The sequence below is a fragment of the Amblyomma americanum genome, chromosome 5, assembly GCF_052857255.1.
Source record: "Amblyomma americanum isolate KBUSLIRL-KWMA chromosome 5, ASM5285725v1, whole genome shotgun sequence".
In the NCBI taxonomy this organism is placed as follows: Eukaryota; Metazoa; Arthropoda; class Arachnida; order Ixodida; family Ixodidae; genus Amblyomma; species Amblyomma americanum.
In genome coordinates, this window is record NC_135501.1 from 172,955,304 (window position 1) to 172,981,979 (window position 26,676).

The window sequence follows — 26,676 nt, forward strand, 5'->3', positions numbered from 1 at the left end:
CGTTAATTTTTTTTTATATTAATATTATTATTGTGTTATGCTTATCATTGGGATAATGATACTTAGATTAATAAATCGCTTAAAGAAAATTACTTATAAAGCAGCAGAAAAAACAACCATGCCGCCGGTGGGATCCGAACCCACGACCTCCGAATATCGCGTCCGGTGCTCTTACCAACTGAGCTACGGCGACGGCTGTCCAATCTGCTGCTCTCGTGGGTATTTATGTTTACTGGGTGTAAGCGAGCCTTGAGAGTGTTCACCAGCGCCACCCTCGACCATAGCGGCGGACGTAGCACGTCCTGTAATACCGCGAGCATGACGTAGGACGTCATATAACGGTGAGGGCGGAAACTGTGCGAGAGCCCTCTTATGCTACCTATGGCATCAAGACTGCCAGAACCGAGACCCTCGTTAAGCTATTAGCAGACAAGTTAAAGGAAATGAGGGGCCCGTTTGACAAATTTATGAAGGGAGCCAACAGTCACCGAAACCAAGGTGCATAGGGGAACGTTAATTTTTTTTATATTATTATTATTAATGTGTTATGCTTATCAGTGGGATAATGATACTTAGATTAATAAATCGCTTAAAGAAAATTACTTATAAAGCAGCAGAAAAAACAACCATGCCGCCGGTGGGATCCGAACCCACGACCTCCGAATATCGCGTCCGGTGCTCTTACCAACTGAGCTACGGCGACGGCTGTCCAATCTGCTGCTCTCGTGGGTATTTATGTTTACTGGGTGTAAGCGAGCCTTGAGAGTGTTCACCAGCGCCACCCTCGACCATAGCGGCGGACGTAGCACGTCCTGTAATACCGCGAGCATGACGTAGGACGTCATATAACGGTGAGGGCGGAAACTGTGCGAGAGCCCTCTTATGCTACCTATGGCATCAAGACTGCCAGAACCGAGACCCTCGTTAAGCTATTAGCAGACAAGTTAAAGGAAATGAGGGGCCCGTTTGACAAATTTATGAAGGGAGCCAACAGTCACCGAAACCAAGGTGCATAGGGGAACGTTAATTTTTTTTTAATGTGTTATGCTTATCAGTAGGATAATGATACTTAGATTAATAAATCGCTTAAAGAAAATTACTTATAAAGCAGCAGAAAAAACAACCATGCCGCCGGTGGGATCCGAACCCACGACCTCCGAATATCGCGTCCGGTGCTCTTACCAACTGAGCTACGGCGACGGCTGTCCAATCTGCTGCTCTCGTGGGTATTTATGTTTACTGGGTGTAAGCGAGCCTTGAGAGTGTTCACCATATATATATATATATATATATATATATATATATATATATATATATATATATATATATATATATATATATATATATATATATATATATATATATATATATATATATATATATATATATATATACATACATGCATGGCTGTTGGAATTGACGTGACTTTGCCGTTTTTACATTATAGCAACTCCAGCGCCGTATGTTCTAAGACTCTGCTCCACTTTGTTTGGTAGTGACGTCAAGTCGACGACATGATCTCTAGGTGGTAGACCGATTGGCCAATCCGGAGACATAGTCGGCCTGGCCGAGGAGACGCCGCTAGCCACCATAGTGCCAACGCTGCCCATGCTTCCTGTCCAGCTCAGTCGCGCACATACGCTGCTCCACAACCGACGTGCAGTTTCTTTCTAGCGACTATATTAACGCCGTTCTACGTCGTCAGTCATGCCATACGCGTCGCCATGCTTCCGTCAATCGTCGCCATCAGCGACGATCCGATCGGCGAATAGGTAAGGGCGCGTTCAAGGGTGGGGTTCGGCTGCGGCAGTGATGCGGCGAGGGTGAGCGAAAGTGCGGCAAGGGTGCGCTAAGATAGCTAGATAGATAGAGAAGGAGGGAAAGGCATGGATATTAACCAGAAAGGGGTTCCGGTTGGCTACCCTGCACTGGGGAAGAGGGATTAGGGGACTAAAAGGAGGAAGAAAAAAGGCATAACACACACACACGCACAACGCTGTCACAATTTGTCACTCAATCCAGTCACTCTCAAGTAGGCAAAGAGTGCCTTGTATGCCTTGATGGCAGTCGACTACTGTGGCCACGGACCGAGGATCTTTTGCTTTGTTAATGGGCGAGGATCGAGGCGGTCCAGCGCACAACACAGTGTATGTCTTGCACTCGCAAATGCAGGGCACTCACAGAGAAGATGAGCGATGGTCTCCTCACAACCACAGCTTTCACAGGCAGGACTGTCGGCCATCCCCATCCGGAAAGCATAGTGGTTGGTAAAAGCAACACCGATCCATAAACGGCATAACAATGTTAAGGGTGCGCAAAGGGTTCGGCAATGGTTTAGGCAGGTATGTGGCATTATGAGCGTGTTTTTGTCATGATCAGCGTGACGTCGTCTACCACGGCAGACGTGACGGGGAGCAAAGGCCGATGTGTAGAGGACTGGGGTAGTGTGAAATGAAATGAATCGTTCGAAAATGCGCCCCTGCTTCTTTAGGAACAGAATTTAGAAGTCCGTTTTTCTTGGCTTACGTCAATTTCTCTAAAAGTGTTCCTTCGAGCACTGCGTAGGCCGGACACTACATTCTACTTCGCATATGCCTAATAAATTGCATGCACATCTATCTGATCAATGCTATGCACGCCAAAATATCTAGTGAGCTTTAACGAACACCTTAATAGAAGGCTTTTTTTTTAATTTCGCTGTTCAACGGTTCCTTCATATTCGTAGATATCTTCGCACTCAGAAGTCATTGCGTTTCGCCTCCAACAAAATGCGGCATTAACCGGAATCAAATCCGCTACCTCGTGCTCAATGGTATAAAGCTGAAACCAACAAGCCTTGCTTGTAAAACACGAAAATAGGCATGGGAGTGAACACTGAAAGTTTTGGTATAAATGGGTGCGTATAAGGCAGCGTCCCTGCGATATTTTTTTCAATTTCTGACATCCAAGTCCAGTCAACATACGTCACAGCACATTTCAGCGCATTGCTGTGGTGGTTGGCAAGATCACCGAGCTGGTCCTTGGGCGAACACATAATAATAATAATAATAATAATAATAATAATTGGTTTCGGAGGAAAGGAAATGGCGCAGTATCTGTCTCATATATCGTTGGACACCTGAACCGCGCCGTAAGGGAAGGGATAAAGGAGGGAGTGAAAGAAGAAAGAGAGGTGCCGTAGTGGAGGGCTCCAGAATAATTTCGACCACCTGGGGATCTTTAACGTGCACTGACATCGCACAGCACACGGGCGCCTTAGCGTTTTGCTTCCATAAAAACGCAGCCGCCGCGGTCGGGTTCGAACCCGGGAACATCTCATCAGTATCTGAGCGCGAACACAAAGCGGCCAAAAAACGAATATAGGCAGCCTGGCATGGAGGAGTAGCGAGCGCGAATCGCGTACAAACATTTCCCGTCATTTTCGTCCTAACCTGAGTCGCTTTGGGGCGTTAAACCGCCACAAACCATAAACCACAAAAGAGTACTTTATCAAGCAGTGAGATACCGCATACATTACAACTAATATAGCTTGTGTCACGCAGAAAGCGAAATCAATGTTCAACAGTCTAGCAAGAGAACAGTAGTTCACAATAGCCTCTGATTCATATCATGAGGGAAATAACTAGAATAATAAGAATGGGGTGGAACGCATAAGGCAGGTTCTCTCAGATCATGAATGGCAGTTTACGAATGTCCCTCAAGATAAAAGTGTACAACAGCTGTATCTTACCGGTACTCACCTAGGGGCAGAAACGTGGAGGCTAAGGAAAATAATGCAGCTTAAGCTAAGGACAAAGCAGCGAGCTATGGAAAGAAAAATGATAGGTGTAACTTAAAGAGACCGGAAGCGGGCAGAGCGGGTGGGGGAACAAACTTGGGTTAATGACATCCTAGTCGAAATCAAGAGGAAGAAATGGGCTTGGGCAGGGCATGTTATGCAAAGGCAAGGTAACCGCTTGTCCTTAAAGGTAACTGAGTGAATTCCAAGAGAATGCAAGCGTAGCGGGGGGGGGGGGGGGGGGGGCGCAACTAGAAAAGGACAGGGTTAATTGGAGAGACATGGGAGAGGCCTTTTTTCTGCAGTGGGCGTAATCAGGCTGACGATGATGAGCTAGTGTCAAAACATTCACTAAAGGTGCAACAACAGTTTACGATTAGCAGCCAGGTTATAGAAGTGGCAAGGAAGTAGTGCCACTGAGCTGGACATTCATAACTGCGCGCGGTTCACAAAACAGATGGCCGCTCTTAATGGTGGAGTTTGCTTCTGAACATATTTTTCTGGAGTACTAGAGATGTGCACCCTACTCAGTGTTCTCTGAAGCCCCAGACAACGCTTTTGCAGTTGACTAAGCCTGGAAAGCTACAAGCGTCCAACAAGCTGACAGTTAATATGGTTCGAAATGACCAGCGCAGAAATAGACGACTACAAGAGAAGAAAACACTAACGACAGGACCGGCGCTGACTAACAACTGTTTATTTTCGAGGAAAACCCGGCACAATATATGTCATAAAACCACGTGACAGTCAGAGGGCAAAGATTACAACCTAATGGACTGTCATCAAAGGGCGGCCGACACCTGCATGAAACGGAAAGAAAGAACCTCAATATGAAAAAAGGACATTATGAAAAAAGGAATATATGAAATTGACATTGACGCTTTAGTAGGTGTTTCGCGTTTAGGTGCCAGCGCTCTTGCTCTCACATTGGAAATTAATCTTTTACTGCCAAAATTCAGTCAACTTAAGAATGTTAAGTGGACTATGTATCCGATGGCTTTACGTCAAGAGTGCTTACCGGAGCGTCTTTTCTCAGAAATGGTTCGCAAAGCCCCTCGTTGAGTTGTACATGTGCTGCAGCTGCAGTATTTCTGCGGTCTGAATGTGCGGTGCTGCTCGGCGTCGGCTGTATTTTATGCTCAGCTGATGTGTAATGGGAGGACTGCTCTTTTTTTGCCTTTCAGGCCCGAAACCCACCAAAGAGACTGAGGCTACAAAGGGGGAAACTACTGAGGCAACGGGAAGGGATCAAACTACACCGACGGATGCCGATACAACAGATGTGGGGGGTCCAACTAGTGAGGCGCCTCCAGCTCCAGGGCCTCCTGCTCCAGAGCCTCCAACTGCCGGCCCTCCAGCGCCTGCGCCTCCTCCTCCCCCGGGACATACGACCACGACGGAGGCGACCACGATGGCGACTACGACAACGGAGGCGACTACGACCACGAAGACAACGACAACGACGAAGACAACGACAACGACGAAGACGACAACAACGAAGAAGACTACGACGACCACGAAGGCAACGACAACGACGAAGACGACAACAACGAAGAAGACTACGACGACCACGAGCACCACAACTACGACAAAGACCCCATGTAAGCTCTTGTTTGTGTCTTCAAAGCGCCTACAATATGATCTCCTTTGTTCCTCGACTGTCTGCCTTACGTATGCCCGCCTACCTTGCTTGCAGTTGAGTGGCCTGTAACGGTAAAGGGTTGTAAATCCCAAACAGACCGATGAATACCCGTCCTCTACCACCAGGCAGTGTGCCGACGAGTTCTGCCTAAGCTCTTGACAACATTTTTAAAAAGCACTAGCACGTCTGTGTAAAAAAGCAGCAAGTTCTTTGAGGAAACCATTCATAAGAGAAGGCTAGTGAATAGGAACATCATTCAGGAGTGATGTGGCACCCGGTGTCTATCCATTTTGTCACGGTGTTGCGAGCCTTGGTGTAACAGTAGCTTTTGCTTTATAGCAGTGACTACAAATTAGCTGATCTGTTAAATATGATAGAAGACAAGCCATCCAAACAAAGGAAAGCGTTAAAGAATTATCTAAATTTTATTGTGTCAGTCAATGGGTAATAGTAGTGTTATCATTTCTTACCTAAAGGTAATTCATTATAGTACAGAATAGCATTCCCTTATGTTTGAATTGGTTGCAGTGACTCTTTACTTGCTTTCAATGCATGTTGTAACGAGCCTATCATTTGGCTACTTTTGCCTGGTCTGTTAATTATGGAGACATCCACAGAGGAAGGCAATGAGGGTTTTTTGACAAATGCGGGAATGCTTAGGACATCTGGGAATAAAACCTTCCGCACTTCCTAATGGGTTTCAAAGCAGCGGCTTCTGGTCCTAAGAACAGCGCTACCGTGCTGTGCGTTACCAGCCCATGAATACCTATTGTGGAGTAGGAACATGAGATTGTGTTTTTTGGCTACATTGTCATTTTCCATAAATTGTGCCGTTTCCTAGTTGCACGTGGTAAAGATTGTCCGATCGCTATCGCTACTGGTGCTATAGCATTTTCACATATTCCGTCAGACTATAACGCTCGACAGCCTCTACGAACGTGATACTGAGGAAAATAGAGCTGACAATTAGTGAAACTGTTTCGATAAGTTCTTACCAATTTCAGAGGCATGCAAAACTAAACCTCAAAATCACACGTTTTAACCCGACAACTTAGCGAAAATCGTAGACGCTACGGCATGCAGTCGTTTGGTTCTGTGGACAGCACTGGACTGAAATGAATACTAACAGTGGAGCAGTAAGGCTGATCTCTTCACCCCATCAGAAGTCATCACCAACTTGCCTGTTGCGCGGGTGAGAATTCTATGACAACTACAAGTACTCTCCACGCTGACCCATACTGTCTTTATTTTGCTACCTTTCACAATAGAGGTAAGAACAAGGACTTACCAGCAATCGTTTCAGCCTTTCAGCTGAGTGGTCTCCTGAACGCCTTTTGTCTCTTCAGCGCATTTTCACTTGGTGAAAGTGCCTCCGCTTCGCTGCGAGAATCGACCGTCAAGACGAAGCGCTGGATAATGTACCTGATATGCTCTGCAAAAGAGTCACAGGCTCTCTTTCTATTCAAGGAGCATGGCTTCTTTGTGAAGCGAAGTTCTGAAGAAACGCGCCCAGCAATCCACCTTTTTCGCCACAATGCAAAGCGCAGGTTTGCGTTTCCCCCATTGTCTCGAAAACTGGCGGAAGGCGCGCCCACAGGAGAGAACATGGTTACTGTGCAGCGTGTGATTGACGAAAAAAAAACTAAAAATAGCGCATCTACGCCCAAAATGTTGACATGGTTTTTGACGCATTCCTCTCATTACTTGGGGTTGTCGGAGGCAAGAGGGTGTGCTCAAATTGACCAGTTTAGTAGCCAGTTCGTAGCTTGACGTCCTGGGCAGCGGGAGCTCATCGACGGCAGGGTGCACCAACACGGCCAATCGATAGCGGGAGAAGAGAGCTGTTGTCAGGAGTGCGGGCTGCATGTTACCCAAGCATTCTTTGCCATTCATGCCCGGCTAAGCTGATCGGGGCAGCAGGGTCTACAGGCAGATGTCACATCACCCCACCCCCAACTCGTCACCCCGGAGACCCCCGTAGTCACTGCACTCGTCCTCAGTCGACGAGCTGTTGCGCTCCTCTGGCGGCGGCTCGAAGCATTTGCTGACTCACGGCTTCCTTTCACCCTGTAACCTCACAGTCTCCGTCACGGAGCTGGTCTGCACAGTGGGGAGCCGGGCCGTCATGCCGTACATGATACCGCCGGATGGCCTGTGCCCCTTCCTGTATTACGTCGACGTCGTCGTGACGGGTTACAAGCTGCACGGCGCCCAAAATGACTACAGCTGGAAGGTGTTCCAGACGCAGATCAAGGCGCTAAAGAAGACCCAAGGTGGCCTCTCTTTTGACATCCGGTGAGCTCGGCTCTTACTGCGGAGTTTTCGGTGCGCATGCTGACTGTGTCATCCGCGGCAGCGGCGGTTATGACCCCTTCCAAATGGTCGCTGGTCACCGCCATTTTCCACGCGTTTCCGGCACTACAAGCTTCGTGGCTGCTTGTGCCAGTGCCGGGCTAAGTGACAGCCCAAAGGTAGGGTGCCTTTGTAAAGAAAACAGGGACGCAGGTTTCTATTGAAACCAGCTTCGATCATTTCTTTCTCACTTCGCGATGCTAACTGGCTTGCAGCATCCTTCGAGATAGGTTTCGCCGCAAATTTTTCCGGCTTTGACCAAATATTTCAAAATTCACGTTTCTCAGTGACCGTAATCTCTTCCGCATCCCATTTCTTTCCGCATTTATGGCACTAAATGTTAAGGTCAGCGACCCCTCCTGCCGAATTAAAGCTCTCTTCGACATTTCTGTCCCGGACGTGAGCAGAGTGGAAGCGCCTTTCCGCTACAATAGCCGTCATCCAAGCCCACTCCCTACTCTAGAATGATCTTACTTATGTGTTTTCAAGCAGCCATTGTAACCATTGCAGTAGTAATCGCTGCGCTATGTTTGCGTGTTTAACAGATAAGTTCTGCAACTCCTTTAACTGTACGAGCTGTAAGGCAGCGGGATAAGTCTGGAAAGTTTTCGAAAAGCCTGCACTGCTGCGGCCATAAAACTTCAAAGGCGATGAACTCATCGCGAGAACTCAAGGTAGCGGGATCGAATCCCGCGGTGGCGGCCCATTTCGATACAGGCAAATTGCAAAAGCACCCGTGGGTGGTTCGAGAACACTGCATCCTAAAAGCCCTACCTAGTTTTGCCGAACTTAATCCGGTGTCTTACACTTATACCCCTGTCACACGGGCACTTTCGATCCTCATTAAGCTCGATCTGCATCGAGATTTTCGAGCACGCTCGAAACATCCGGTGCTACACGGGCATTTTCAATGCTCATTGAGAAGTCTCCCTCATGTGTGTTAGGTGGCGCCAAATGTTCCGCCGACAGCCATTACATGGCGATGTCCGGCAACACTGTGAAGTCGGGGGCAGCGGCAGCCAAATCCGTAGCCAAATCGGTACATTGCGTATCTACGCCAGGTTTTTGTGGCGCACCTCTGCTGCTGTGCGATGCAACCCGAGGGCCCGCAACGCCTCCGCGATTTCTGCATAGACTGCGGCGTTTCTCTTCTGGCGCCGCAAATTATTTAGGCGGTCCTGCCAGCAGTCGATGAGAGCGGCTGCCTCGCGCTCGCTCCACAGTTTCCGCGCCGACGAGCAGGAGGACGCCTTCTTTGTTTACACTGACGGCGAAGCTTGGAGCGTGGTGTAGAGATTATTTTCAAATGTTTGCATGTAAGCAGGCATAGTACCAGAAAAATGTTCGGTATTACATTTTAATCAATTACAACGACAACTATTGTGGTTTGGTTTTGTTAACTTGTGTTTATTTTTATAGCTTCATGAGAGCGAGAGTGTTTTCGATTGTGCTTGGAACCTCAAGCACTCTTGAGGAATCGGCATCGAGTCAAGCAGGATCGAGCTCGATTGCGCTTGAAAGTGGCCGTGTGACAACCGTCGATCTGCATTGAGTTCGATGAGCATTGACTCAATGAGGATCGAAAGTGCCCGTGTGACAGGGGTATTAGACGTCTCTCGTAACACACGTGAGGCTTCGGGATGTTAAGCTCTTCGTGTTAAATTTTGCCATCAAAGTTACGAAGGCGCCTAGTATGCTTCCTGTAAACCTACGACTGTGCCTGGGTAGCGCCGTTTCTGCTGCCTTTTGATGCTTCCTTCAGAAATTTTGCGTATTTGTTGCCATCCATCACACGCGGTGCGCATAATCTGCAATATCCTTCCTTCCAGGTACGTCGACGTTCCAATCCTCAACAACCAGAATGTGAGCAAGGAGATCGCCTCCCTGGCCGCAAACAACATGAAACACTACGGCTTGCTCAGAGTGATCACACAGAGCTCGAAATTGGCCGGGCTCTTAACTAAAGCCAAACAAGTGCTAGAAGTGAGTACGCAAATCTCTACCCTCATTGTGGCAATTGTTCACCGGCAGGACGGTTATTTCGCGTTGTTCGAGATTGCAAGGGGGAAGGAAGGGCGTATTTGAAGATCGACCCGAAAGTGCTGAACGAAGAAGATATCTCTCGTCGCATCTTACAGACCAGCCGACTTGTAAGCTAACCGTTCACTCATAAACCATGGTTCATTCGTATAGACACTGAGATGAAAAATCTTGCTTCGCGTGTCGCCGGACTTATGCTTACCGTCTTGGCGTTTCCCGCGAATAAAACGTGTACTGAATCTTGCTGGTATACCGTGGTGGGGCTTAAAATTTTCCCCTTTTACGTTCACTGGCACATTCCAATGCGCGACAGGAAGCACGCCAGCAGCAACGAATGCTGTGTGGAGCACATATAAAGTCTACATGGGGCAAATTTACTCGATATAGACTGTATGGACCGCGCTTATGGAAGTTCACGGACTCTACCTGACGTCATGCACACTATATGGAGACTACATAGAAATGATATCATTGACCTGATGAATTAAGTTTTCACTTCCGGTACTCAACAGAGCCTAATTCCTGAATTACAGCAAAAAACATGTCTTTCGTATTTTTTTATACATTAGCGTTAGAAATTCCATTAGCGGAAAAGCGCCCGATGTTTGCGTACGGCTTGTGAAGGCTTGGGAAAGAGGAGGCAAACTGTAGAGACGAAAAAAATGGCTGCGGCTTAGCTCAGCTAACCGGGGTTATGCTAGCGAAAGCTTGCCCGCCATCAATGATTGTAAAATAGAGAATGACCACCTCCATATACATTGGCATGTCGCAAGACCTAGGCGACAGCTATGGAGTACCTGCGCAGGAGGGATCTCTATTGCACTTTTAATGGCAGGATAAGCGTTATGTGATGATGAAAGATAGAACGTTATCGGTGTCTGCGACGGGATACGCAGAGTAGACCTCAGGCCTCTGAGGGATCCCATTAAAGTTATCGCTTCATACCCGTAAGGCTGGCCTTAAGTGTCCCCTCCATTTTCTTTTTCAATCTGGGCTGCTTGGCGACTAACGTCCTTTATTGTTGTCCCCGAAATTTATTCGCTTCACTTTCTGTACTGAAGGGTTATTAACAGCTGTCGTGGTTAGATGGTGTTCGCTGTCCCTACACTCTCGAGGAGTCATTTCACGCTCATAATATTGCAGTAAGAGAACAAGAACAGAAACGCTAACAGTACCTGCTGTGTTACGCTTAAGCTCTCTAGAGTGCAGGGCATGAGCAGTAAAGGCTTGTCGTTGCTCTGCAGCTCCCGTTTCAAATGTGCCCAACAAATTCTTTTACGCCAAACATAAAAGCTGGGACCCAAAACTATTTGTAATGGGAGGTAGAAGACCGTCCCAAAATCACTCTTGGGAAACACCACGCAGAAAACTGCATTACAGCCACCGAACAAACTCTCCGAGATACAAACTCGATAGCTCTCGATGATAACCCGACGATCACGAAATGAAATCACGATCAGAAAATAGACACATCCCTATTGAAATTTTCCATGTCACGAGTCGCATAACTCAGTGTTTTCATATGGATTATAAGACTCCGTATGGAGCATACGGAGTCGGTATAGACTATAAGGAAAACGCGTATAGATGTTTACGGACTCTAGGTGACGTCAAGGACACTATATAGAGAATGTATGGAAATTATATGGATGAGCTGATGAAAAACGTCTTTGCATTCCATTTCATGAAAAGCTTACAGACTCCGCGCAGGAAACATATGGACTTCCATATATTTTGTCTATGTCATATAGGCCCTATATTCCATTAGTTCGATACGAGCGGCTCCCATAGGACGTTTCAGTAGGAATATTAAGCGTTTTTCTGTTTAGAGTGAAAAAAAAAAGTTTTGTCGCATCCGTACACCAAAAACCGCCAATGCCCATTCAAGAAGTCCATTTTTGTTTTCGCTGCTTGATGCACGGAGAGAGCGCAGATAAGCGCTTTTGAGTGCCTTTGCAATAGTTTGAAAAGCAGGCTCATTGCGGAAATCGCTGTAGACTGCTTCAAAAAGAAGCTGAGGAAGCGTGGCGGCTAGGATGAGAGGGGAAGCAAGCGGGTTTAGCCAAGGCTAGAGTAGCGAGGGTGGCAAGGTGGAAAGGCAAGACGGAGAGCCGCGCTTCGGAAGCAGGCAGAAAGGTAGTAGAGGGAGAGAGAGACGAAAGGCGGCTCGCTTGTCGCGTAGGGAGAGGAGATGGAGACGCGGTGGTAAAACGAGGGGAACCGGAGGATCGCTAGACATGGCGGTAGAGCGTATCACACAGCCGCATGAGGCTTGCAAACATCGCACGGAGTCAGCTGTGGAGTTCAATGGCGCGTCGAAGAGGTGCGAGGACGAAGAAACCTCGATGTATATTCGCGAAACGTGTGAGCCTTGGGGTGCTCGTAAATTCTCTGTACCGGCGGACGTGCATATTCTCCATTCAGACTGGAGAGTCGGAGGCGTTATGATATCCGAGCTGTGCCTACAAGACCGCATCGCTAGGGGTTACGCTGGCTGATAAAGCGGCGAAGCCCAGTGGCCAAATGAGTTGGAAACAGAGGGACGGAGCCAAGTGCCTAAACGTGCTCGAAACAAACGAACAAAGCCAAGTAGCTGAACATGCTCGAAAAGAGGGGCGAAGCTAAGTACAGAAACGTGCGTGAAGAAATAAAGCAAAGGCGGGTAGATATTTGCGCGTCAGGTTGATTCGTCACGTGCATAAATTGTCTGTGAATATGCATGTGCCAGCGCTACCGCCCTCGTTGCGTGCGTGCACTCGAACGACCTTATTTGCTGGAAACATCGCTAATTCCAACCAGCTTCCTTTGATTAAACGCTAAGCCAGTAGGCTTAGCGATACTAAACTTCTTCGGTGACCTAACAGCTGGAGTTACCGGAACAGCAAGAGCCAAGTTCAATGAATAAAAGTGGAGTGTTTGTTCATTCAAAACCCGCCTAATTCGATCATCCTGTTTTTTAGCAATTATCGCTGGGGAATTGTCTATTTCATTGCCTGAAGTGCGTACTGTTTACCTATATAACTTCTTTTTCTCGCAGAAACTAAAAATATTGCAAGGCAACGACAAGAATAAAAAAACGATAATAGCACTCGGCCTGTACGACTTCACAAATGCGTGGAGCACGTACCAGGCGCAGTTCAAACTGGCCGTCGAGTGAGTATAGCAGCAGCAACATGAACTTTCACAGCGTAATGCTTTTTTTTTCTAATTTTAGAACATTACCTTCAAGCTAGGTTGTACCAATGCGAGCGTTTTTGTTTTTTTAGTGATGCGCCAAACCCGGCGGTAGCTGTGGTTTATGCGTGCGATGCGAAGCGAATTAGGTCGCTGCGCGCGATCCCAATGCTGGCGCCATCTCTAGGCACTACGGACAAGGCTACAAAGCCTTGACTTCCCCTCCCAGGTTCCCGTGCTTTCCCTAGCCCGCGCATGGGTCGTCGTAGGTCATCCGTATAAAAGCCCTCCATTAAAGACATGACCAGAATGCAGTGATGGTAGATAAACGATTTGAAACATACCGAAGATTGCCACAGATACCGAAGAAAGTGGAAGGTTAAGAGCCTATGGAGGTCACGGAAGGCGTAACCACTGACACCCCCACCATAGTATTTCTTTTGAGCTTCCCTACTATGCACACGCTGGCAGTGTGAGTCGTTCCTGCGAAGATTGTCGACGCATATCCAGAATGCCTTCAGCCACTTTTTGTGTGCTGCACAGTAGAGGAAAAAGAAAAGATTAATGCGGTCAGTTGGCGGGAGCATTGGTGCATGCGGTTATTTGGTTCGCTTCATACGGTACACGGTCGCTTCATTAAAACATTGCTCGCGTGCGTAGGTTTATGTAATGACAAGTCATCTGTATGTACAGTCTTGGTCAAAAGTCTTAAGGCCACAGCGTTCAGCTGCAGCGAAATGAATGTTCCTTGAATGCTCCGCGTAGCGGATCATTCAAACCAAAAGTCAAGCAGGAAGCTTCTCTACAGCAAGAAGAAGCTTTCTGCTAGAATTTCAAGTCCATTCGGTTTTTAATAGTGCCGTAATGGCTCTATTATTCGGCTGAAGTGAACAGCCTTTGGCCTTAAGACTTCTGACCAATGCTGTACATCGCCACACTGAACAAAGAGTGAAAACCTGAATTCTACTCCGCCGATTTAATTCGTAGCCTGCAATAGCTGCGGCAACATGGTAGTTCTACCAAGCAGTAATATATTACTTGACATCATCAACAATTCGGTTGTCGTAATCATGGAAGTCGTCGTGTGGGGGCTTTAGTTTTCACTAGGCAAACTGCGATGTGCTTTGTAATTGTAGCTTTACATCGGTGTGAGCAGTCTGAGGCAGAGCATGAATGCATTTACACCCCTTCATTCACCCCAGCACAACAACGTGAAAACAAGTTGCTAGCACTTTGTACACATTCACTGGTAATCACGGCCGGCCTTTTTTCCATGCGAACAAAGCCAGAATCGACGTCGGGCAACGCAATAACCTCAGGCTCGTCATAACGCATATTGACGAAACTAAGTACAGCATCACTGCTGTTGCATCGTCACAAAGGCCAGAACTCAACCCGCATCTTATATCCCGCAAACACAATGCAGCATGCGAACCAGTGCCTCCATCGGACAAAACAGCCATGGCGCCGCGACCTACTGCAGTGAGTGAAAGGTGAATTGAAAAGAACCTGGAACGCCGAATCACATAAAATGCAGCACGAAGCAGGACTTGTTTTGAAATTTGTTAAACGCTATGCTTTGGTTTGCAATACTTTCCTTTACTACGAATTGCTGTGGGAATATACCTCCGTTGCCAAGAGGAAGTATTTCGTATATTTAGTGATCGTAATCTGCTCCAGAACTTGAGCAGCATACAGTGCCCCTTTAGGGGCACTGTATGCTGCTTAAGTATGCTGCTTTAGGGTGTGAGCATGCTGCGCAAGTATGCTGCTTTAGGGTGTGAGCTAGTGGGCAGCTTACTGCCCTTTTACTCACATTTATGTGTATTAATGCGAGCGCTCTGTCTAGGAAACTCTGTGAGCATCTGTGTTCGTGTGCAGGACCACGAAGGCCGACACCGTGATCGCCCTTAGTTCAACGGGGGGGATGGAGAGTGACGATAAGTGCTTCGCAGCGCCCCCCGCCGTGGTCGAAGCAACAGACAAGAGGGTGCCAGACATGGTAAGCAGCGTGCGGTAGACAACCTATAGGCGTCACTATCTGAGCGAGAACTGTTGCCCTCCATTACCTCAATGACTCCCGAGTGTCCGGACAAGAGTATAATGAGGAAAGGTTAACGAACGAAGGTTAACGCCTTTTGCGGTGATGCACGCTGCCTGACAAGCTCGAGCTACGACAGAAGGAAAACGATGTAATCGCTATCGTTATCTTCTCTATTCTTGGCCAGTGTTTATGCAATCTAAAGGGCTGTAGACGACGAGCTGTCATCTAGCAGGAATAAATCCCCTTAAGAAGTTCTGCGGTTGGGATAAACCATTAGTGTTGTCTGTAACTCTCGTTTTCAGTCTGAGCAGCGCACATCTCGCATATGATACATCACCTTGGAAAGATGCGATCACAATGCCTCGCAACCACCTGAACGCATGAGAACACGCTGTCACGGCGATAACAAGAAGGCGGGTGGGCTCATATCACGGTGGCTCGGATTTTTCCTGCGTTCTCGTGCTCGACAGCCGAACGAAGTTGTCTTCCACGGGGCTCACTGTGCAATCCACTCGGCCTGTGTGGTGCACATTTATAGGCCCGAAATAAAGCGAACAACGAATTCGGCGTCTTCAAAGCGCCTGCATTTGGCCGAGTTATAAAACTGAATAATAATAATAATAATAATCACTTTATTTGCCATCATTATGTACATGATGGCAGGGGTCTTGGAGTAAAAGGTGGCATAAAGCGGCTTGACAGAGCGCCAAGTCTCCCCCTCCCCCGGCCATGGCAAACGGGAGACCAATACGGAGATATAAATACAAACAGCAGAGTGCAAAATTTTACACAGTAGAATCCCAAATTAGATTACATTACTATTGAATACAATGCATATCTTTGCATGGAGTTAAAAAAATAAACAAGGAGGTAAACAAAGAAAAAGCAATGTCAAAAATAAACAAGGAGGAAAACAAAGAAAACATATGTCAATGAACGCGAAGTAAAAATATGCACACATTCTTGTTTCAAACGAATGCTATTTTCTTCGTAATAAAGCACCGTATTCTCAGTGTTATTCTGGGTTTAAGATAGGAAGTGTAAAAGTATGTCCGAAAATGATGACTCAGTAGGATAAATAGTTGTTGGGGACAAACTGCTAAGCAAGCGTGGCAATCTATTTTCTAATGTCTGAAAACGGTACGTCTCTCTGTAAATGTTAACTCTCCAGGGATCTTGGTTGCGGGTTTGTTATGCTTATTTTCGTGGTTGTTAGTTAGCCAGTGTCCGATGAAAGCATGTATTAAAAATTTCTCTTTTATAACCGCGTCTTAGGTTGTAATCTGGCAGCTTTATTGCTGGGACTATTTTATACTTCCATAAAAACTGGCTTGTGTCATGTAATAGTATTCAGTTGTCTTAAGCATATTAAATCTTTTGTGCTTGGTTTATGGTGGTTCTGGTTATGAGGGACGCCGTAGTGAAGGGCTGCGGAGATTTCGACCACCTGGGGTTCTTTAATGTTCACTGGCATCGCACAGTGCTCGGGCTTCTAGCATTTCGCCTTAGTCGAAATGCGACCCCCGCGGCTGGGATTAAACCCGCGTCTTTCGGGTCAGCGGTAATAAAATTCGTGCAATGCATCCACGCTGCACAGCAAATGCAGTGTTAAGTTCCTATCCTGAAGCTCACAGCCACTGTGCCAGTAGGTTCATACGCGAATAAGCTGGCAGGTGAGCGGCGGACTCATTCGCACGCTCAAATTGGGTTTCTGAATAGCGCGTTCAACCTAGGAAACACATAAGCTGCACGACCAGCTTATATATTCTATGCTAAGTAACTCTAGCCTCTGTAGTGGTGCGCTGTCTGCTGTTATAAGATGACGACCTGACGACTGAACTTAACAGGTGCGGGCAAACGGATCCAGGTATTGACGTAATCGTCACATCTGTGGGATCTAGGCGTGACAGGTCAAAGATAAAAGGCGAAGCGTCAGAGCAGGCAGGTCAATTTTCAGAGTTCCAATGCCTTGTGTGGTGAGCCGCCTTTCGACGCTTCATTCTTAAAACAGCTGAAACACTGCTTCGTCTTCAAGGAGGCGGAGGCAATACGTGCAAAAAGACTCGGTGTATAACTGCCACTTTTTCGCGCACTTATGCGTGCACTCCCAGACACCCTTAGAGCTTGTGGGGGTAGTGGTCTCGGTCTCAGAGGAGATGCCCTCGGCTCAGCGTGGCAAGCTGAGCCAGAAACCAGCTGCCCAATTACAGGGGGTGGTTATTTGGTGCTCAGCGGTCGCAAGTACGAGAATGGGCAGAGCAAAGAGGTGATACGGAGGATTTCCTAATCAGTCGAACGAGCACATACAAAGTGATTACAACACGATGCAACTCGTGCAATGTAACACTCGAGAGAGACTACTATAAAAGGAAATATCGCACCTAAAGTACGCTAACACAAAATAAGGCCATTTGATCAGCGGCCACTACGACAGTCGGACGACAGGAGCATCACAACGGAGCCGTGCGGAAGACAGGCTGGCGCACGCTCCCTCGCTGGTCCGTGTCTGGGCGAGTGATGTTGACTCCTTTCGGTCTGAAGACAGATAGCAGTCAACCTGTCCCCGGGTGAGTGATGTTCACTGCTGTCTGTCTGAAGACAGACAGCAGTCAACCTGTCTGTCAACCTGCCCCTCGCTGGTCCGTGTCTAGGAGAGTGATGTTGACTGCTGTCTGTCTTCAGGCATACAGCAGTCATCGTCCTTTATATGTAGGTGCACGACGCGTCTGTTCGTTTCTTAGCGCCAAGGCAGGCCCGCACATATCCGCGGTTTTAACTGTACAATTTCCTCCGCATTCTCCCACCGTGCGCGCGTCCCCATTGGTCAGGCGTGGAGATAGTTTTCCAAAAAGTTCGAGTTCTTTCTTCCGATCCGCCGCCGCCGGCGCGCGAGAGAAGTGGAGAGGGCATCACTCAGCAAGCTCAAGGCTACGCCTCTCCGTCGGCTATGGGTAGCATTCACTCTCGACTGTTCGATACATTCGCTCTCACTCTCGAACAGTCTCGACTGTTCGGCGGTACGCGCGGACAAGTTTCCTTTGCCGCTGCGCCGGCGAGCGAAGCGGAGAAGGCAGCAACACTCACAGGGTTGGGGGCCCTACGGGGTTTCATACTCCACCGACCTAGAATCCTCTACGGCGCGCGCTGGCGAGATTGCTTCCGCACTGTGTCGGTGTTCCGAATGTGCGCCGAATTTGTGACAATGGGGAACCTGCGCTGCCAAGGTGCCACTGCAATTGTTGCATTTGGTGACTCAAAACTGCTTTTGTCAGCCGCTTGGGCCGCTGAAAACGCGAGAACACATTCTGCGCGATTAGATACCCACGCTTTGCTGACAGCATTCATTGCCGAGCTTCTCTCGGCGTAGACCAGATAGCTGACGCACGGCACGTGCGCCTTCGACCGAGCGCGGGGGCTCACGCCAATATGCGCCTGAAGGTGGCGCGGAAAAGTACTATGAGTACTACACAAAACTGCTTGCTCTTCTCACTGGGCAGTGTGTTATGGCGCTGCAATCGGCACCGCTAACTTCAGCGCAAGTTCCCCATAGCACAGTTGAGAAGGGGCAAGCAGTGCCGCATTTCGCGTTCCCAAGCCCGGTTATTGCTTTTGTGTTCCTGGCGCTATGCACTAGTCCCTGTAAACAGTCGTTTCTTGAGCATCAACGTAATAACTGTCACTTGGACGTGGCGGCAGGCAGTCCGAAGCAAACATGGAGAAGCTCGTGTGAGACTTGAAAAGCCCTTTATTGGGAGATATTGTCCCCCAAACCGAAACTGAGATAGGCACTCACAAATAAGTTTGCATTCGCCAACGCATATCTGTCTGTTCGCCTTCATTCAATGGTGCGCAGAAGCTAATGGCCACCTTGATGGTGAGGAGTATCAGGTACAGTAGGCCGGACACCAAGGTGGGCCTTTCGTTCGAGCTAGGCATTCTGCTGTACAAGGTGACGGACGCAAACCTGAAGGAGGACAAGCTGGTCTACGCCAAGTGCATTCGCTCAACTGTGGAGCACAGGGACGTGGTAAGTGCATCTCAAATGTCCTTTATTCTGGCAACATTTACAGCGATCGATGTGGCGATCGTTTGGTTTCATTGTTTATGGTCCCAGTGATAAACTGATCGCAAAGGCTGTTGCCCTTCAGCCTTGTGGTATCCTTGTTCCAAGGGCATCGCCCCCAAGATTACCTTGACACCATCACACTCATCTCCCAGCTTCTCGCAACTAAGATGTCGGCTTGTATAAGCTTCCGAAATCTGATTACAAGGAAATACAGATGAAGCGGAGATCACGATTAAATTGCATGGCATTCTCGCTAATCTAACACAGCATGATTGGGCACGGGTTCAGGGGGCAGAGCTCGTCTCCATTTCATTGACCTTGGTGATCGCTGGCGCGCCTTTAATAAAATATTCAAAACCCTGTTTTACAAATCAACCAACCCAGGCAATAATACCGTGTGCCACGCTATGAAAGCTCTTCGCCAGTAGTCGCTGGGCACATCTGCTTAATACGTAGCAGTAGAGGGTTACATTCGGGAAAAATGAGAAAGCAAACAGAAAGGAAGGAAGGACGAATGAAGGATGAAAGGAAGGATGAAAGGAAGGATGAAAGGAAAGATGACGGGAAGGCCGTAAGCCGACTTTCATTATTCCCCTCAATCAAATCCGACTCTATTTCAAGGCATACCACAACCCTGGGACAAAAGCATTCTGGACAGAAGCATTTTGAACGGGAAGGAGTTTATGAGCACAATATTTTCATATATTGTGGGATTTCACTAAAACAATTAATATTTGCGCAGATCTGCCGTCGGCAGGCTTGAATTTTTTTGCTATCGTCAAAAGCGTTCCCAATTGGTTTCTATGGCAGTCTTAGCTGCTCTATTCGAGCGATTGAAAAGTCTAAAAAAATATTTTGCTACATATCGAAGGAATGTACTATAACCTTCATTATATCTATATCAGTACCTTGCAGTTTTTCAATGCTGAAAATTTTTTCCCCAAAATTTTAGGCACCGCACAAGAGGCGCAGTCTAAAGAAACGCATTAACCACCGTTACGCGATTTAGTATAGCATTTCTTGTTCCGTTATGGTCGTTCAACTGCAGTTTTATACGTTCACAAAACATACCCTCAACTACATGGTGTATCATATAAGATACGCGACAATATGCTGTTAAAATTTCGTAACCACATAGTTTTACCCGGTACTAAGGTTGGTACAGATCTTTTTTTTGTCCCATATTGAGGCTCAAAGTGATATTTTTAACCGAAAATAAATTTCATAACGTAGGTGACAGCAGAACATTTTTCTAGCTACACAACGGATTAAGGCAGGGTTGCACATTATCACCGTTCAATTTCACTGTGTATAAATATAGCATAGTCCTTCTTGGGAATAAATCACAGCAAACATACATTCTGTGCTGAAGTAAAGACTGTGCGCTTCTCATCAAGGCCACACTGTATCTACCTGAGAGGCAATTGATGAGAGTGGATTGCAGGTGCTCACAGAATACGAGCACAAAGCATTAAAAAATAGACGGTCGGAATGAAGCTTAAAACCGTCGCAGTATGGTAACACAGAAACATAGCCTCGGCGAACACTTCGCTTGCTTCATTAATAACGAATTTTTTCTTTACATATCGCCATTATTAAGCTGTCCTTTAAAATCTGGCGCCTTACGTACGCCCTCATAAATGAGGCTACGGCGCTTTGGTTCGGGCCGCAATTATCAGGTAAAGCCAGCATTGGATGCGGAGCTATCATAATCTCGCAATAAGTAAAACCGAAACAAACGCCCTCGTCTGGTGACATTTCGACTTGGAGAAGGCCAAGAAAAATACGAAACCCGGAAAGGTAAAAGCGGCGCAGTGCTGAAAGCGTTTCGCTGAGCTGCTTATCCGAAATTGACCAAAACAGACTATCTCCATAATCCACGCCGTTAATATTTACATGTGCATTCGCACGTGCGAAATATGTTACATCTTGTCCACGCATTCAGCCAGCGAGCAAGATTTCGTGCTTGTCCCAGAAGTATGCCTGCGATTGCAAGTACGGCTACGCGATGCGGACCAAGCGGATACTGCTGCACCGGAAACACATGACCCTGTGGACTGCTGCAATCCACTCTTCGCACCTCCGCTTCCTGCGCCACTTGCCTCGAAGCGTTAATATTTGTCAGAAATGATTACCGTCTCTATGTGAGCTTTGCCGTGGCCAGCTATCTTGGACATGGAAACCAGCCTCGTTTGTTGGCCGCCAGTAGCGAACATTGTGTAATTCTATGCGCATATACGAAACAAGGCCGTCCCGACAGGTACTGTGCGAACGCGGTGATTATCATGGCTGACTTTCCCCACACACTAAACAATTTCTCGCCCTTTAGGGTGTAAATCAGCTGTCCCCAGACGAACACCCTTTTCCAATTGTTCGGTGCTAAAAAAGGGGGGAGAGATCAGCACCCTTAAGGAAGGGTGCACTTAATGATACTTTACAGGATGTAATGGTTGCACCCTCATTAAAGGGCACTATTTTTCCATAACACCTCTACGAATGCGTGTTTGAAGGGTGCTCCACATTGATCCACCCATGAAGCAAAAGCCTTGGACTGATGCGCGCCCTCTAAACTTTCATGCTGTGAACCCTTCCTGAAGGGTGCTGATCTCTGCACACTTTTTAGCACCCAAAAGGGTGTTCGTCTGAGGACAGCTGATTTGCACCCTTAAGGGTGAGAATTTGTTTATTGTGCATAGTTGCGAAATCAGGCCTAATAGAATGCATCGTACGCTCGCGCAAACTATGTACGGCGGTCATGAAAAATCAGTGGCGTCTAACGTGCACACGCAGTTCCCGCGCTGATTTTGAAGCGTTTTGAAGCAAGAAGCCTTTGTCCAGATCTTCTGCGCTTCACTCTATACTAGCACACCGAGCCACCCCAATGATGACTTCCAGCTTTCCGGAAATACAAACAAGGGGTGGCCATTACGAAAAGTTGAATAGTACGTATCTGCTCGCTCCCAGCAATTATGCCTCTCGCCGCCCCGGGGAACGACACGGCGCTACTGTCAGGCTGCCTAAATTTAGCTTGGGATCTGTATACAAACGTCTTAAGGGTGTCTGTAAACGAATCACATGTACACATGGGAAGGAACAGGCTACAAAGGAGAAAAAACGAGATGCCATGATTATTAGAGCATTATGGGGGTACAAGAGAGATCAAGTTTGCAGAGGTATTTGAAAATAAGTTGTGGTGCCAGGGCTTACTTCTGGGAACGTATTTAATGGCTTAAGACCAGGTGTTAAGTCGTTGATAAAAATAATATTAGAGAGCGGTTGACAAATTAGCACGAACTTCTCACTGCGAAACCTCAAACGAGGCAGTGCACGTGGAATGGACTGCGCAACGTTCAAAATCTCGGAAAACACACCAGAGTACCTTATAAATAACACATGACAAAACCGGGTGATAGCAGATTTTTACAACAAACCAGCAGTAAATAAACAGAACAATGATACTTTCACGCGTTGTTTTTTTTTTATCTACTCAACAACCGCAAAGGCAAAAGCCGTAATCCTCCTTTGGCTGGCCTGCCCTTGCGTATAATCCGCTCAGACTTGTTCCAATCGCGCCCACACCAACACCATGAGATTGGTGACAACGGCGAGATTCTCCAAGCGCAACATCTACACTCCGTCTGGCACGGACTACAGCCGCTCGAATGTCTGATTAAGCTGACTTTTTTCTCCATGTCGTGATAGCTTTCCTGCACTCAAAGCAAGCAATTTTAACTGCTCTTTCTATCCGCAGCAAGCAGTCGTAATATGAATTTTATTGTTCAAAAAATGGTTACTGATGTATTTCATTGGAGGACGAACGAAGGACAATTTTCCACCAGTACATCACGGGTTGTTCGCGTTACGTCATCGGGGATGTGAATGAAAAGGCACACCGGCATAACGTAGTCTTCAGACGGGGCTGGCCACCCTCAGAGCGTGTCCTGCTGAAATGATCTATCTGCTCAGGGCACACATGGGGCCAGTTTTACAGTCCTAGGTGAAGCATGACCCTACAAAATCAATATTGTGTTTAGAACACTGCGCAAATTGTTCCGCACTTTTAATAAGAAAAAGAGTACAAAATACTGACTCTTTATCGCCTTTTCTTTCCAGCCATGCCCTAAGGGCTACCCGCTAAAATGGCAGGCTTATTCGTTCTTTGGACAGGTGCCTGGCAACAAGACTTATGTGTACGCCATCGATGGCCAGTCAACCATGAAGCAGAAGGTTAGTTAAAAAAAGTGAATTTTCCATCCCTTCCTTTTCGCCACACGACCGAAACACGCTTCTGCACGCAAAGTGATTAAAATGTTAACGTTGCTGCAATATAAATCTACCATAAGAAGCAAAGCACAACTGGAAGAGTTCATATATATGTTCCTTGCCAGATCAGTGTTGCGGGTTCGGTTTCCACATCCTTCCGAAGGCTTTGACGTAAATGATATGTCATGGCTTCAGAGCATTCAGCCGAGAATTTCTCAAAACTATTTGCTTTAAAATTAATTTCCTTTGGGTAACAGATTAATCGCAGCATTATTCTCCCATCGTTCAGCACTACAAATTTTTAAAAAATTGAAACATTCTCCTATGCACCTTGCTTTCGGTGACTCTTAGCTTCGATATATATATATATATATATATATATATATATATATATATATATATATATATATATATATTCGTTGCAATATATTGCAACGGGACCCAAAGGCATACCGCCGCGACCACCAATCCTTCCTCAGCGCGGGCTCGCTCCTCCGCGCTCCTCATCTTCCGCGCAGGGCCCTTCGTCGTCTTACGCCGTGCCCTGGGCGTTTATTTCCGCAACAACTTTCCACCAGGGAGGGGTGGGGTGGATTAAAGGGAAGGAAGTCTATCTTGACGCAGTTCCACGGTCCAGGTTGTTCGAGTCCAGGGAGGCCAGCTGGAAAGTACGGCAGCCTTAAGTGATGCCGTCCCACGGCAATGGCCGCAGACTCCAGTGTAGCGGGGCGGCGACGCTTTGCGCTGCACTCCTTGGGAAACTCCTAGTGGCGCTGCACTCCTTGAGAAAGGCATCGAGCACTTCCAGATGAGCCACTCGGCGTTCCGGGCGAAGGTTCTCAGGAGCATAGCTTGATTCGCGGTAGGCATCGCCACGTGGTGATGGCGTTGAGGTCCCGTTTGATACCAAACTGTCCAGGTCGATGGCGCAGCTGCTTGTAGGTAATTCTTCCGCGTACGAAAACGGTGAGGGCTCCTGCTGGTCTTACGACAGTGGTTTCATTAAGCCGTTCACCTCAAGCTTAGCCAGCTTTCCGGCTTTGTCGGCACTGTTGGCCTCCGGCTCTTGTATCTGCGCCTGGTGCTTCGTGTTCGCTTCTGGAGGCGCATCTCCAGGCTTGCCCTCTTCTAGTTTTACCGTGGCAGACGGGGTCGCTTCCATGTCTACAGTCTGGACCGACACACTTCGTAACTTGTGATTGCGCCATTCTTCTTCGGATGGAGACGATTCATATCGGCATTTGATTCAGGTTTCCCTGGATTGACGCAACGTGGGCTCGGAGAAAGGAAGCGGTCAAGCTGTTCGTTGACTTCAAATTTTGTGAGCTGGGCGAAGGCTCCTGCAGTCGCCGCAGAACGTCCCACGCCGGCTAGGTTTCCTCCGGTGAGTGAGGCGGCAAGCACCACATGGTGCGGGACGGCCGACCCCACGCCGACCTTCAAGCAGGCTGCATCGACTCTACGGACGTTGGCGCGAAAACTGGGCGCTGCAGGGGAACAGTCGCAGGCATCCAATTTGCCTCCACCTCCCGGCCTACGCACCATCCTCTGCCGCTCTCGCTCACGCTCGTCGCCACGTGCAGCCAGCTTGTTCCTTGGCACTTGATCACCCATTGCCCTAACCGATTGGTCCGGCGCTGCCTCATCGCCGCAGACGCCAACTTCTTGCTCCCCCTTCCCCAGTCGCCTGAACATCCGGTCCAGTCGCTGATGGAGGCGCTCAAAGGCGGCCTCCAGCGCCGGGGAAACTGGCACACCGTCGGAATGCATGGCTCCTGTTCGTGCTGGCGATAATAAAAAAAAATTAAGGGGAAACTTAAGCTCGGGCTTCAAGGTATAATGCAATTGCGTTGATGGGTTATTGAGACCCTTAGAATAGGGTGACGCTATCGGTTAGGGTCATAGCGGAATAGCGGGGCTCCAGTGCGTCGGCACAGGACAAAAACGCCCCGTCCGTTATTGTCTTGCACGTGCGCACCGGCGTCCGGGTATTTCCCTATGCCCCTAACCGATAGGGTGACCTTATTCTACAAGTCCCTAATGCCATATATCCGGAATTGGTCATTCTCGAATTTACATTCATTGATCCCAGGCAGTCCTCATACTACTCCTGGCGCCAATATTGCGGCCGATAATTGATGTGCCACTGCCTTTCGATGGCAGGTGCTGCCACCGGTGGGGCTTGTGCGGCCCAGGTTGCTCTTCCCGAGCAACGTCTCGCGACCTGCCATAAACTGCCCCCTGCCGTTGTGGGCAGTCAGCTGACAATCCGCTGGGCAGGTTGTGATAACGTCACAAGATCATTTGATCCGAGCAGGCCCAGATGCCACCTAGGTTGCTTCTCTGGGTTTTTTTATTCTTCACTATATATATATATAGGAAAGCAATATATCTATAGGAAAGCAAAAATCTAAAAGAAGCCTATAAACTTTCTATAGATCATTTTTGAAAGAGAATTAACTCATTAACTCTATCGCCTCATATTCTTAAAGCCTCAGCATGAGTATCCCCTACAGTTTTAGTGTGCGAGCAGTAAGGCCCCCACTCATCTCTCTCCGAAGGTTGTTTGGCTTTTTAATTTGTTCAGATATTTATGCTGGTTCTATGGCCGATCGGGGTTTCTGAAGTTTTTTATGATATCACCATGCTTGCAGATAATCCATACCTGCGATTCTTATAGACTTTTGCTTTCCTATAGATATTTATTTTTGTCTATTCATAGCGCTGACTTCAAAATTTAATATGAAGCTACGAGGAACACTTAAGGGCTCGACCTTCACCACATCACAAATCGCAGGTATGGTTTATCTGCAAGCATGGTGATATCATGAAAAACTTCAGAAACCCCGACCGGCCATAAAACCAGCATAAATGTGTGAACAAAATAAACCAGCAATTTTTTACTCCCCTAAGAGTTCCACCAATCGTCTTTGCAGTTAATTTATGATCACATTTCTTTCTCGTGCTGTTTCGGTTTCGGTTTAAACACTCGCTTGAGGGCTGTGAAGTCAGTGTGTACTTACAAGTCACGTGACATGAAAAAAACTGCAATATAATGGCTGCTTCCCCATTCCTTCTCATTCCGGCTTCTGGGGAAGGCTATCTTCAGCACTGCAGTAAATTAAAACGATGAAGCAGTGATTAAATGGATGTTTTTCTATGCCTCACGTGACAGTGTTTGAAACTGGACGAGTTTGAATTCGAGTGGGGCTTGACAATTTAAAAAAAGGCTCTTCTGCTGCCGGAGTGACGTCATCTTACCCCGAGAGAGCCATAGGATTGATTTTTATTGAGTACAAAAAACAAGGCAGTCGTTA

At 47.5% G+C, this 26,676-nt stretch overlaps 1 protein-coding gene across 1 annotated transcript in view; it reads left to right on the top strand.

The window, feature by feature from the left end:
- Positions 1–26,676, top strand: part of LOC144134351 (uncharacterized) — a 33,748-nt gene that overhangs the window by 6,029 nt on the left and 1,043 nt on the right. The window contains exons 5-11 of the mRNA XM_077667281.1: positions 4,963–5,379; positions 7,502–7,715; positions 9,602–9,755; positions 12,850–12,965; positions 14,868–14,988; positions 18,884–19,057; positions 23,210–23,323. Of these exons, the coding sequence (XP_077523407.1) occupies positions 4,963–5,379; positions 7,502–7,715; positions 9,602–9,755; positions 12,850–12,965; positions 14,868–14,988; positions 18,884–19,057; positions 23,210–23,323 (1,310 nt within the window). The remainder of the gene's footprint in view (positions 1–4,962; positions 5,380–7,501; positions 7,716–9,601; positions 9,756–12,849; positions 12,966–14,867; positions 14,989–18,883; positions 19,058–23,209; positions 23,324–26,676) is intronic.